The sequence below is a fragment of the Zosterops lateralis genome (genome assembly GCF_965231275.1).
Source record: "Zosterops lateralis genome assembly, chromosome: 1".
Lineage (NCBI taxonomy): Eukaryota > Metazoa > Chordata > Aves > Passeriformes > Zosteropidae > Zosterops > Zosterops lateralis.
Genome location: NC_139762.1, coordinates 146,906,736 through 146,920,463, shown reverse-complemented (window position 1 = coordinate 146,920,463; position 13,728 = coordinate 146,906,736). Strand labels below are relative to the sequence as shown.

The following is a 13,728-nucleotide window of genomic DNA, read 5'->3' as shown; positions in this document are numbered from 1 at the left end:
TATGATTCTATAACTGAGCAAAGAACAAGTGAGAGCCTTTTGTTCTAGTGATGGATCATTCACTGGGTTTTATAGGAACTTTGTAACAGAAACATTGCCTTCAGGGTATGTGTGGTGTGTGGAGGGCAGTTTCTCTGGGGAAGAGAACCATGGAAAAATGCCTTGGGATACCCCATTCTTAGTGCCATAAGCAAAAGGCTTATTCATATGTTCTTTATGCAAACTGTTACTAGTGAGTTCCTAGTTCTCTGTGTTATCATAGCTTGATTTTTGATGCAAGAATTTTAATATTCTTAATTGCTGTCCCCCATTGGACCCTTCCCTCAGACCACACCTTAACTCCTCACCCACACTGGGATGTATAAGCACCTCTGTCTGACCCTAGACCCTGCCTTTGGCATTTTGCCTTTTGCCCCTTGTACTGCCTTGATTCAGTTTGCTCCAATACAGTAGACGCCTTATTGGTTGTTATTCTGGTATTATTAAAATTCCTTTTTGGACAACAGGACTGAAGTTGTCTCTCTCTCCATTGAGTCGCCATCGGGCTGAGTCCCGAGGAAGCTCAAAGGGGTCTGATAGTCTGGGCTCAGACTCCAGGAAGTTTCAGTGGTGACTAAGTCAGGACCACGAAACCGTCCTTAGCAGAAGTGTTCTACAAGGATTTTGGCAGCATTATCAGCCTGTTCGTACTAAAGGCAGGCTTGACGAATATTTGGCATGGAACCTTCCCACTCTATCAGAAACATGATGCTACTTCCTGTTGCCCTATCTGCTTTGTCCCTATGGATATCAAAGCTGGGAGGAACCTGAGCACTGTTGTACCAGGCTCATCACTACCTGTGAGATTTGTTGTCATTCTCCGTAACCAAATCTTTAAAGTACTAGACTTAGTGCCATCTTCTGATTTCACCTGTCCTGCTGTGGTGGCTCCTGTACACAGTGTGAATGGTTTGGAGTTACACACCTGGCTGAAAAGGGACTTCAGTGGTTAGAAATTTTGAGAACACAGGAACTTGCCAAGCACAGGACTAGAAGATAAATGAGTTAAGAGAAAGCAAGTGCAGTTTGCTTTCCCCCTGCTGTAGACTGTGCATCCTGTGGTATCTGAACTGTTATTGCCTACTGTCCTTCACGTTCCTTGAAGAAACATTGCTTGAGATAAGTACTTTTCTTTGTCACCCCTGCAAAGAAGTACATTCTGTGTACATTCTGAACTCAAGGTTTTGGCATCCAAGGAATCTTGGTTTCATATACATACCTGTGGTGTTTCGAGGCCTGCAGCATTTGGAATCTTGACTGTCTTCTTACCAGACATCACTTCTTTTGTTTTCATTTTTTTGACCTTACCTTTTTCTTTTGCCTAACCCTGAAGCTTCCACTAGTCAGGAAGGGCCTTTCTTCCCAAAGCACAGAGTACTATGCAACTGTTTCTTGCATATGTTGCATACATGGCATCTACTCAAGGCACAGAAAAAAATACTTGCTCTTTCAGAAGAGCTCCAGCAAGCTTAATTCCCAGCTGGTTTCCTTTGCTCTGTGCTCCTGTTATGCTCCAAAATCTCTGAGAGACCTTGTCTCTCAGTTGTGAGTTGTACAAACTCACGTAATACACAAAGTGTATTATGAAAGCACTGTCAGAAAATACCCAATAACAGTAGTTTATCCCTTATCATAGCATGAAAACTGTGTTCCAGAACTCAGCATGCTAAATTGCCTGATTACAGGTAAAGAAATCTTAACCTTCTTTCTCAATACGGCTTTATTTTCACTAAACGTCCATATCCCTTTTACTCCTTGCTATTGTATGTCTTTTTTTCCTATACGACTGCAGGAATCATTGCACTTGTTCTTAACACTGCTTTCCAAGACTGTAAAACGACTTTGCTACTACCCATTAGACTACAAAAGATCAGTCTTTGTTGTATTTTTCCCATTCCAGTCAAGGACAGTTTCAGCACTTATCAGAGGATGCAGCTCTGGAATCAGAAGCCTTGGTTGTTCCTAAGAGGTTTTTCAGGCTTTAGGCACTGTTAAGATGTCTGAAAATATTTTTTTTTCAGGTTACAAGTATGCATTTAGGGGTTCTGTATGATTTTCATTTGTTTTAGCTGAAACACAATATTGTATGTGGAGTGTGTATCTGAGCAAAGATAAAATATCAAAGATAAAATATCTAATATACATGCATCAGTGATGATAAATATCAAATTCCATCTACGGCTTCAGTTATTTGAATTTCATGTGTCTGGTTTCTAACCTGAAGAATGTACTTTGCAATGCAATCAATGGTCCCTGGCAGACCATTGCATTGCTATGGGACTGTTAGTTACCTTTAAGCTATTGCTGTGATGCTAATACATATTCATATCAAATAACCAAGTGATTCAGCTGACAGGTAAAATAAGTTCCAATACACTGGACAATACCATTGTAATGCACTCTGGATAGGTTTAGCACAGAATTGTCCTTCAATGTTTGTAGTATATTAGTTTGGAATATGAATAAGGAAACATAGAACCTATGAAATTTGTATTGATGAACTTCTCTGGCAAGATTTTAGCTGTATAATATTATGATGTTCTTGCATTTTTATGTGTTTCTATAAATAGTATTGCAACTCAGTCTACTGGTAATGTAGTATTAGCTGTTTTGTATGACTGCAAGATCATGACTGCAGTTGTCTGGTTTTCTCATTATTTTATTAATGTTGATTTTTTTTATTTTCATTCCTGCTTTTCAAATTTCTCAGAAGTCAGCCTACTGGTCAGTTTGGTCTGGAATGCTTAGTCCTTCTGAACTAACACTGTCTTATGTGTTTGATGAATATAGATGAATATATATGTATATAAAACCACGAATATATATGTATGTATTTTCTCACTCGTGTAAATTGGAAAGAGAAAAAACTATTTTTCTCCAAGTTTAATTAAAAAAAGAAACTATTGCTGTTTGTGCTGCAGCCAGTCATGAAAGACTTTTAGCTAAATAGGAAAGCTTTCAGCAGTCAGTCTGTTATTTAACAACAGCTGTTTGTGATCAGTGCCAGTTGGAAATCACTTGTTTTCACCCATTCACAAAGAACAGGCTGGTAAAAGGGATTCCATGAATAGGTACATAGAATTTAAATAAATCATATTGTAATACGGTGCCACTTACAATGTAACATAATTGTGATTCTGATGAGATTTTTCCAGAAATTAGACACAGTATAAAATTAGGATTGATTCTAGAATAGTCTGGGTTGGAAGGGACCTTCAGACTGTCTAGGTCCAACCCTCCTGCCCTACAGGCACACCCAGTCACCTTCCACTAGCCCAGGTTTCTCAAAGCCCCATCCAATGTGGCCTTGAATAATTCCAGGAATGGGGCATTCCAACTTCTCTGAGCAGCCTGTTCCAATGCCTCACCACCCTCATAGTAAAGAATTTCTTCCTTATGTTCAATCTAAAGCTACCCTCTTTCAGTCTGAAGCCACCACCCCTTGTCCTGTTGCTACATGCCTTTGATAGTTGTTTCTGTAAAAGAACTGAGGAAATCAGAGCCCTAACTATATTTCTGACCCCTTAGAAAGTACATGGAATTTTTTCACTGCTGTGCTTCTCTTTCAATCCTGGCTGTCTTCATCAACTAGCACTTTTTCTTCTGTCAAACTGAATGTATAGCATTGGAAATAAGAAGACAAGGAATGCCATTCTCAGTTGGATCTAGTATCCCTCTGTTCCACTACTCAGCCTCTAACAATAGCAATGATGTTTAGTCAGATTCCTGGATCCTGTTCCCTCTCTGTGGTCTCATTTCCTTGGGCTCTCCAGTGTTCAGAATTGGTGGATTTGGAAGAGTATTGCCCTGCCTAATCCTTTAGTATCCATTGAGAGTCTGTCTGACAGTCCTCAGAAACAAGTTGTTCACAAGTTTTTTACATACTAAAATATCATCACTGGCAGCCTCAGTGGTGACAAAAGTGCCAAAGCCTAACTTGGCATGCTTCAGTTGGGTACTTCTGCCTTCCACAGAGACTCTAGGCAATCCTACTGTCATGTGCATACAGTAGTAGCTGCACATCCTCTGTATTTCAGATCCAGCAGTTACACCCCAGACACATCAGATGAGCTGTACCTGTTGCTCTCTGTTGATTATTACAGACACTTGCAATGATTGGCAGATATATTCGTCTACACAGTAGATGACTAAACGTGTAGCAGATAATTTCCCACTAGCTAAGCCTAGATGTAAACTCCTATGCTAAAAAAAATTGGTCTGAAAGCTGGATGAATTGCCCTCTTCACTCAGATGAGTTTTGGTTACATCATCTTTCTGATTTTATAAAACTGGTATTATATGAATGTGTCGTGTTTGTAAAGTGTTTCATGATATTGGCAGTTCTAACAAACATGAAAGTCACTTAAAGCTTTTTTGAAAATGTAGAATAAAGTTTTGCCGTTTTGAATCCCTGAAGATGAGTGTTGCCAAAGAGTTCAAAAGCATTTTTCTTCCTGTTTTTACTAGCATTTATGGCCCGTGCAATAAAAATTTCTAATTACTGGAAAGATTCAAGGGAGGCAGGAAAAAAAACGCTTCCTTTTTATGCCTTTGTGAAGTTGCTTTTCTGTGCTGTGTAAAAAGAACCTGTTTTGTTTAAAAGCTTTTCTTCTTCTTTCACATTCTTTAAAAGCTTTTCTGTATTGTAGTTTTAAAAATGAATGTGGTTCTATTAGAATAAAAGTTTACTCTTAATGGCATTTATGCTTCATGTGATAGAGCACCTTCATTTGCTTAGTTATACATAGGCAGTCAGCAGTGTTATGAACTGTTTCTTTTTTACTAAGCAGTATGCAGATCTCTGGCATATTCCACAAAGGAAAGGGTGGGTTATTTTAAAACCTTTATTTGACTTGATCATAAAGCATGGGTACTAGCCTAGTGGTTTATGACATGCTCAAGTATGATTAATAATTTTAACTATGCTGGTTCTCCCCTAAAATCAATATTATAGAATTTTTCCAGTCACTATTTCAATGTATTTTAATTGAAATTGATTTCCTATGAAATAATAAATTGAAGTGTATTAACAATGGTCTTGTGGTCCTTGACATTGAAGCTCTGACTTCTAACAAAATTCTGAACAGTTTTTAAAAAACGCCTGATTTACCTCTGTCTAGCATAGGTACTCATGAAGCACCTGTGATTTTTTTTTTTTTTTCTGTTAATTCCAGTAGATAACAGCATAAATACAGCAGCCTTAATTTGCAACAGGAATGTGAATGAAAATGTGGCTGAGAATTGTTGTTTTTATAACAACTTACTTCTCTGTTGGAAGTTCAGCTACAACTCTATTGTATGATCTTGAAATTGAAAAATACTTTTATCAGTAAAAGTGCATGCCAGTCACATGAATTATTAGGAGTTACCTGTACAAAGAAAAGATACATTGAGAAAATGTGCAGTGAGCAGCTCTGTAAGAACTTCAGTTTTTCCAAAGGTGTCACCTGAAGGGCATTGATATTTTTCTCAGGGTCAGAGTGATAAGTTGAGTTTTAGGCAGTTTGTACTTGGCAATACCATGGTTCTGGAGCTCCTCAATCCCACTAAGTTTTTGTCCACATCTTAGAGCTTACTCTTGGTTAAGTTTATCCACATTGTTGGAATATTCGTTTATGTACATTTAGCTTAATCAATGGCTTCCACCTGAAGACAACCTGCTTAGAAAATAACCAGGCTCAGGAATGGCGCAGTGTGTTATACCCAGGCAGCCTGGTATAATACATCACGACTCTTGACTTGGCATATTTGCTCAGCTACACAAGAGGGCTGGATCTCTTCCCTCAGGAGCTGTAGAGATAAGCAAGTTAGAGACTTTTGAATGTGAGCAAAAAGGCATTTCAAGGTTCCCTTGCAAGCTTGAGCACAGTCTGAAGGCATGTACATTGACATGGTCTTGGAGTTTGGAGTCCTCTCCACTAGAAAGAGGATTCACATCTTCCCAGTCCATTTGTCTGGCACACCCAGCTGCCATCAGCTGGCAGATCATGAAATGAGATGGAATTGAACCAGCTCCAACACCTGGACCTGGAAACAAGTAATTTTGTCATATTCTTTCTTTAGTGAGACGAGTTAAGAGGCTTACTTCTGGTAGCATCAGTCAGCTACCAGAAGTAAGTCAGTTACTCTCATTTTTCCACATTGAAAGAGAACTGGTGTGTAGGACTTTCAGGAGCTGGATTTTGAGAAAAAGATCTGAAAGAAAAAAGGTCTTACACAGCAAAAGGAGATTCTTATTCTCGGATTTTGCCTTCTTCAGTGATGAAAAACTTCTGTTCTTGAAGTTTACTATCCAAAGTCCTCCAACTCCTCCAAAGTCCTATGTTTTTTTCTTTCCACTTTGGCATATGTCAGAGATAGACATGGAGAGAGAATGGTAATTATATTTCCTTCATTCTTTTAAGTGGTAGGTAATTCCACTTTTCCTTCAGAATGGAGAGGAAAGCCTTCTTTCTTACTCTATTTCTTTTGTTTTTCATTCCTTTAAGAACTCCTAAAGAACTGAGGATTGTTGTTGAAGTTAGACATAGAGATTAATATCTCCTGCTCTAGTTTTATTTTATTTATTTCCCTGTAGTCTAAATGTTTAGAGGGCTGATTAGACTACAGTTGTCTGCTGAAGAATTTCTTTACTTTGTTCCAGAGAGTGTAGCTATTTGAAACAGTTTTCACCAGTTCTTTGTAATTTTCTGTCATAAGATGCCAAGATGATCCAGCTGTATTTAATGAGTATTTAGAGAATATTGCATGGTGGAAGGAGCAATCATCTTAGACAATGGACCAGTTTTTAAAAGTATCAGGCAATTAAGGGTGCAGATAGACCTTTGAAAATTCCTTACAATGATCACTCACAGTATCACAAAAGTTATAATTCTCAGTCCAGACTTGAAAGACTTTGAAGCAAACAAACTGTATTTCAGATGAAAGAGATAGGAAGGAGGAAGGGAAGGATACTTCTACCTCTAAAGCTCCACTGATAAATCAGTTGTCACCTGGTAGGTTCTGAACAGATCTTTCTCTAGATTCCCGAGTTTCTTTAATGCCCATTGCGTGGCTACCATCCTGTCTGTTACAGCAGTTGACTGTGACACTAACCACTGATGTTGTTAACTTTTGTATGTCTCTGCTTAAACCTGGAATGTTCTGAGGGTCATTGAAGGGCAGCCAGCCCTTAGAGCCCATTAAGATAATGAATGTCATTTTGCTGGGATGTATCTTCATACACTGAGACACCTATGAGCTTTTTTGTCTTTTTCTAGAAATGTTTCCTTTAGGTCTGGAGGTTTATCTCAGCATAATGAAAATTGTGGTTTATTTTCTTCTAATCCTAATAAGCTCTTTCCCAGTGAAATATTATTTTTTACTGATATTTGCTTACTAGATTTGTTTGTTGATAAGTTTTCTTTCTCCCGTCTTAAATATCAGCTGCTGTGATAAGCACTAAAATGTGTGACTGTTGCTTTGTCAGCAACTCATGTTTTCCTTTGTTATACTGTTACTGCTGTTCTTGACAACTTTTCGGTTCTCTCTAGTAATGGAAATGTCACTGTGGAAATTTTACTTTACTTCTACATGGCTTAGCTGATCACAGGATAATTCTGATATGAGAATATGTGTTTGACTGATTTCTTTACCATTTTCTTTTGATCCAGATGATCAGAGCCCAGGCTGTTTAAGTGAGGAATGCAAATAGATGCTGGGACAAGAAGAAAACTCCTTTTATCAGGGATGTCTCTAAAAATTAGGAGCACCTAAAGATAGTATCTTCCTAAAGTTTCTGCTGTTTATAATTTATTTGGCTAGAGTTATTCTGAAAGTCTTAGGCTGACCTAAAACTGATCCTTACTCCGTGCACACATTCTGTACTAGTTTTAGCGCAGTAAAAAAATAGCAAGAATAGCTACTCTGCTAAGAAGAATCTAAATTTATGTCTACTACCAGCTAGGATTTGCTTTTATCCCAATTATCTCCCTTTGAAAATTGGAGACCTCAACTTTGCTCTTGGTCCTGTGTGGGCAAATGAAAGAGCAATGCTCCATTGCTTGCAGAGAAATTTAAACTAGTGAAAATGAGAACAGGATCCAACCCCATTTTTCCTCTATAGCACGAGACTATAAAGCCTATTCAAATCAATGAAGGGTACCAATGCTCTGTTGACCTTTGGATCAAATCCATAAACCTTTTTATAACTTAAAACCACAAATACAGAAACATAAGGGTTCTGTTCTCTAACCCAGCATAGGTCTTTGTCAAATTGAAAAATATGATCTCTTGCCAATTTTATTGTATCAAAAATACACATTTTTGATATTTTATTATATTTAGAAGTTTTTTCTTAACTATGTAAGACCTATTTTTCACTTGGTCTCAAAATCTCCTTTGACAACATGCACTCGCCTGTGTTATTTGCAGTCCAATTTCATAATCACTTCTGGAAGTGAAAGTAAAAGATGCACTTTTACCTTATTCTTTATAGTCATGCTCTATACTAAAATGGCATAATCAAAGATAGAAACAATTATACTGTCTTTAAGTTTAAGCAGTTTGAAGAATCTTTGTCACATCTTGCCTTATCCAGCTAAAACTTTGGTGTCCAATTGAACTCATTGTTCACATTCCTCGAATAATCAACAAAGAACAAAACCCACCCCCAGAGATAATCTGTGCCCTTCTAAATTGCCTGTGATATGTGCAATATATTGCTCTCTGGAACTTTGTGTCTGTCAGATGGAGGACTTGCCAATTAATTCGGGACACCTAAATTTAATAGAGGAAAAGTAGCTTTTCCTACTTTTTGCTTTTCAGCATTAAGAGTGTAACAAGTGATGTTACCAACTGCTAATTTGACAGCAAACTTGCACTGCCTTATAGTATAGTAATTTTATTTCTTTATCTGTATCTGTTAGGAAATCTGGTTGTGCTATGCCTTTAAATTGCACTTTTTTTTCTGCAAGTGATAACATCATCTTACTTTTATTAATTTTTTAAATTGAGCCTAATTACTCACTGGTAGTAGAACTAAAGCAACATTTAGGTGTTCATAGGTGAACATTTAAAGAGTTGCATGTTCTGGGTTAAGGGATTTGGGGTTGTTTTCTTAGTTGCAGTTTAAATAATCCTTTAGTCAGAAGCAGACATGGATGCATTTTATATATTGTCTTGGGATAGGTTTATAACTTACCTTCACTTCTGCAATTTTTCTCAGACATGAGTGCTTTAATAACTCCAGTTAGATCTTAGACCTCTGAGTTCTTCTTTCATCTGGATATGGTTCAGCCTAATGCAAATATTGAGTAATTTTTTATTTTTTTATGATTGTAGATTTGTTGCCTCTGTGGAACTGGATCCAGTCTTAGACAGGAAGGCCGGGACCAGGCCAAGAGCCTCAGATGGAATGCCCACTAGGAACTGAACTTATACCTTATAGTTCAGAAAACTCACTGAAAATTTCTTCTGCTTCATATAATTAATTAGGGCATAGATTCAATTAAATAGAAAAGCCAGTAAAATCTATCAAAAATGGAATAGTGATACAGAAAGGTAAAAAACTGAAAAAACTTTTTCATATGTCTTTTGTTTGTTTTTTCTGTGTCTCCTTTAAAGCTCTTTTGCGTTTTCATGCAGCTCATTCTTTTTATTGAATACTAAAGCCTTTACAATCTGCCAAAAGGTTTTATTTTGGGGTTTCCTCTTATGTGGGAGGGTGATTTCCTCCTTCCCTTCATGCTAGTTTCATTGCTATCTTTAGGACTCGGAGACTACTGGAGACCTTCCTGTCTCCTTTTTATTACACAGTCTCCTCCTTCTGTGCTACAAGTTCCTGCTCCCAGGGGCAAAGAAGAAAACAAGAGCTGAAGCTGCCTTTTTGAGCTGCTTGGCTGATGCCAACAGCTTTTGTTTTAAGCACAGGAGTCCAATTCCTGGAATGCAGGGCTGCACAGACTCCTCACCAATGTTCCTGGGGTGGATGTTTTTAGGAACTGTTCCTGTGCAAAGGCTGAGTGCAACCTCCCTGTGCTTTGGCTGCAGAGTGCACTGGCTTCTGAAAAAGGGTGCTGTAATCCGTAGCATTTAATCTAATAGCAGTTTATCCCTCTCTATTTGTTAGTCTTTTACCTCAGCACATTAATCCAACCTATTCTGCCATTGTTAAGACATCTATAGCCATAGCCCTGTAGTTTCTTCCTCTTATGGGAACTTTAGATGTTTACTTTTTCTATGAATGTATCGATTTCCTATCTTTACCTTTCTTGTGCTGTAGAGAAAAAGAAATGAAATTGAAGGTATTATATTTGCAGAGGGATAGAATTGCATCTATTTTTTTTTTTTCCAATTCCTGAGAGCAAAAGCAAAATAAAGCAGATGGCAGTCTGGGTTTTTCAGTGTAGCTCAGGGCGTCAGGGAATACAGCTGTAGTGGGATGTGAGTATCCAGTTGTTGAGCCATGAACACAGCAGAAGGCTGTGAGCCCTGGTTATGTACCTCCATTTAAACCTTTGCTGTGGAGCTCTGCCATTGTCTCTCCTTGAAGTAGATGCTACATGGGAGAAACAAAGGCTCCTGCCTTTTCCCTTCAGCCTCTGCCTGCTGGCAGTGAGAGCAGTCTCTGTCTGGGGATTGTGCAGTCCTGTTGCTGCCTGTCCTAATTTGCTGTACAGCTGAGCCTGTGACCCGAGGCAGTGTGAATGTGGAAGGCACAGGGAGTTGTGCTGGGTGTCAGATCACCTCCTGAGGGCTCTGCCAGGATCCATATCAACCAAATTATACCTCTGCTGAGTGCATTTCTAGCACTCCTTTTTTGATACTTTATTTGATCACTGGCATTACACCAAACAGCGTGTCAGGTAGTAATAGGAATGTAATATTATTTTATTTGTGATTAGCTCATCTCTTGGGCTCTGAGATGTTCTAATCTCTGTCCTTCCATCATCACCCAGTTTTCTTTGGAGTTCTATCGTTTGGTTTATTTACTCTCCCTCTGTAATTGAAAACTTTACTGTTGATCACCATGAAAAATTTTCAGTTGTTCAAATAAATGGTCCATTTTCCTTCCATGCATCTAGTTTTTCTTACTGCAGAAATCTAATATAAGGTTGAAATATGGATGAGGATGATGAGGGTCACCCAGGGTGTTACCTAAATGCCTGATCTACAGATAAAAAGCAATGCTGGGATTTCTGTTCAGGAAAGTGCCAGAAAAACTGCCTAGTTCTTAGCACTGCCTATTTTAATGACATTCAGTTCCAAACTCCAGGTACAGCATTGCACAGAGAGGTCAGTGGTGCCCATTTCTAACAGCAGAATGGAGCAACATAACAGCCTGAGATGACATTCTCCTGGAAAATAAGAGGGCTATATAAAAAACTTTCAAGCAGGAGACACATGTATCTTGTCATTTAGAGAGCAAGGCTTTGTGCTTCTGACTAAATGCAGGTTCCCATGTTCTCCCTGTCACAGATGCACACACATGCACATACTCTAATTGGATAAAACTGTAAACAGTAAATTAGGGATATGATTAAAAATTAAACAGCCACTGCAGAAACCATCAGTAGTAAATGCTTATTAACTTACACGTAACAGCATGCTGGTGTGATAGCTTCAAATTGCCTGCTGAAACTGTTTTGCAGCAAATAAGGGCAGCTTTCTAAAAGGATATTTCTGGGTTTCAGTAATCAGACCCTCAGCTCTGATTGCTTGGATTTTCCCTTCACAATTTTTGCCAGCCTTTTTTAAGTAACTCTTAATGTGCATGACTTTCTTTAACTACAGTGGTTGATGTATTTAATCCTTTGCTTCTGCTGCTTAGCGGAATGAGTCAGTGTGGGTCTCATCCAGCTCTGTCTTCTCTCCATTGCAAGAGTTCTGTGGTTTGCCTGTGTTTTTACAGGGATTCACCAGAGCCCCTGTCCATTCTGGGACCCATCTTGCTTGCTGTTTATGTACACGCTGCATGATAAGCTGGAGGGCAAAGCTGATTTATACAAATTCACTTTCCCTTCTGTACTAGTTTGAAAACAAACCAGCAGGAGATTGCAAGTCAGAACTACAGAATTAAAACAAAGGCAGAAAATACTTCCTTAAACTGATAGGCTCTGGATACAACCTGGCACCTTGTTTGACAGGGTGGTGTCAAATCCAGTTAAACGATGGCTGCAGTCCTGTTGAAGCAGTGATCCTGTAGAAGGGTCTGGTCTTCCTCTGAAGGTCCAGTGGTGGTTTTGTAGCTCTTGTCCTCTGGGAATCCTGTAGGTAAGGCTGTTTGTAATGTTCCAAACCTTAGATTATGTCCAGGTAGGAATGCTTTGTTGCTACCCTGGGTGGAACATTTCACAATGGGATGATGTAATTTTATGGGTCATGCAGTGAGACGTGATGGCCCCTTAGCAGAAGATACACCTCCCCTTCTTCTCCCACCAAGGGAGTTACCAGAGTCATGGAAGAGATAAAGAACACTGTCCCAGCTGGTTTCAACAGTTTATGAAGATGGTGATAGAATAGGTAAGTTTGGTTATGTATTACATTGTAACCTAAGACTCCATCCAAGTGCCACATCCACACAAGCACACTTGGGATCTCCAGGCCAGAGGCTGCAGTTTCTGTAAAGGGCATCCTTCCAAGTCCGTGGGCCCTTTCCATCTCATCTCATCTCATAACATCTATGCCCTGCTCTTGTGTGTCCTGCATATGGAGTCCAGTGTGTTGGAAGAGAGGTTGTTTGTCCATTCTGCTTTGGGAGAATTAGCGTGTTTCCAGCCAGAGCAAGGGATTCTCATGTGAACTTTCACAGCCTCTGTTGAACACCAGCAGCTCAATGCTAGCTTTAAGTGTTGTGGGGAAAGTTGAGACAAGGTTTAAAAACCTCTCAAAATCTGGAGGGGCAGAGCAAAACAGAATCTTTTCTAGTGAGCTGTGATTTCCTGGGTATTTGCTTTCCAGGTGGGTTCCGTAATACAGATATTTGACCAGTATATGGTATAAAGGAGCCTTTGCATGCTTACTTCTTACATTCATATTGGCTGAAACTGGGGGCTGCTCTTTCCAGAAAGCAGTTGGACTTTTTGCATGTTATCTGTGGCTCCTGTGTTCATTTAGGCTGGAGACCTCTTTCCCTCTTTTCTTCTGCCAGTCAAAATCAAGACACAAATGGGTGTTCCTTGAGTGAAAGATAATTATAGTCCACCCAGCATCAGAGGGGTGTATATATCCTGTAAAAAAAAAAAACTTTAATTCTACCTTCCTGTGAGAAAGTAGCACATCCCTTGAATCGCTGCCAAACCTCTTGAATGTGGCTGCAGGTGGCTGAAACGTGGCTTTTGTTAAAGCACTGCTGGAAGATGATTTCTGTCATTAACACCTCAGCCCTCTCAGCTGTTTTGTTGCTTGTTCTGCTCCAGTTGGTGTGGTCCATATTGAAGCCATGCAGTGGGTGGCTCTTTGGTAACCGTCAGAGTTGTAGTTCGGCATTGGCTGCAGCCACACTCCAGTGAGCTGGGCAAATGGTGGCACACACTGGAGCAGCTGTGATCTGCTCAGGGTCACCTTCAGTTGTTCAGACCACTGACTGTGTTTTGAGGGATATACAGGCTGCACTGACTGGTGCATTTACAATGTGAGTTTCTGCAAGTAGAAGGGAAGCAGTGTGAGAAGAGATATTATGGCTCTGAGAAAGAGGAGGACGCAAGGGGT

At 39.3% G+C, this 13,728-nt stretch overlaps 1 protein-coding gene across 4 annotated transcripts in view; it reads left to right on the top strand.

Moving 5' to 3' along the window:
- The window catches only part of SAMD12 (sterile alpha motif domain containing 12), a 169,106-nt gene that overhangs the window by 89,749 nt on the left and 65,629 nt on the right, over nt 1-13,728 (top strand). For 2 of the 4 annotated variants that reach the window (XM_083866488.1, XM_083866485.1), the window contains exon 5: nt 9,361-11,075. The exons of the other annotated variants lie outside the window; for them this stretch is intronic. In XM_083866488.1, the coding sequence (XP_083722614.1) occupies nt 9,361-9,395 (35 nt within the window). In that variant the 3' untranslated portion in view covers nt 9,396-11,075. Of the gene's footprint in view, nt 1-9,360; nt 11,076-13,728 lie in introns of those variants that run through there. 4 annotated transcript variants of the gene reach the window in all.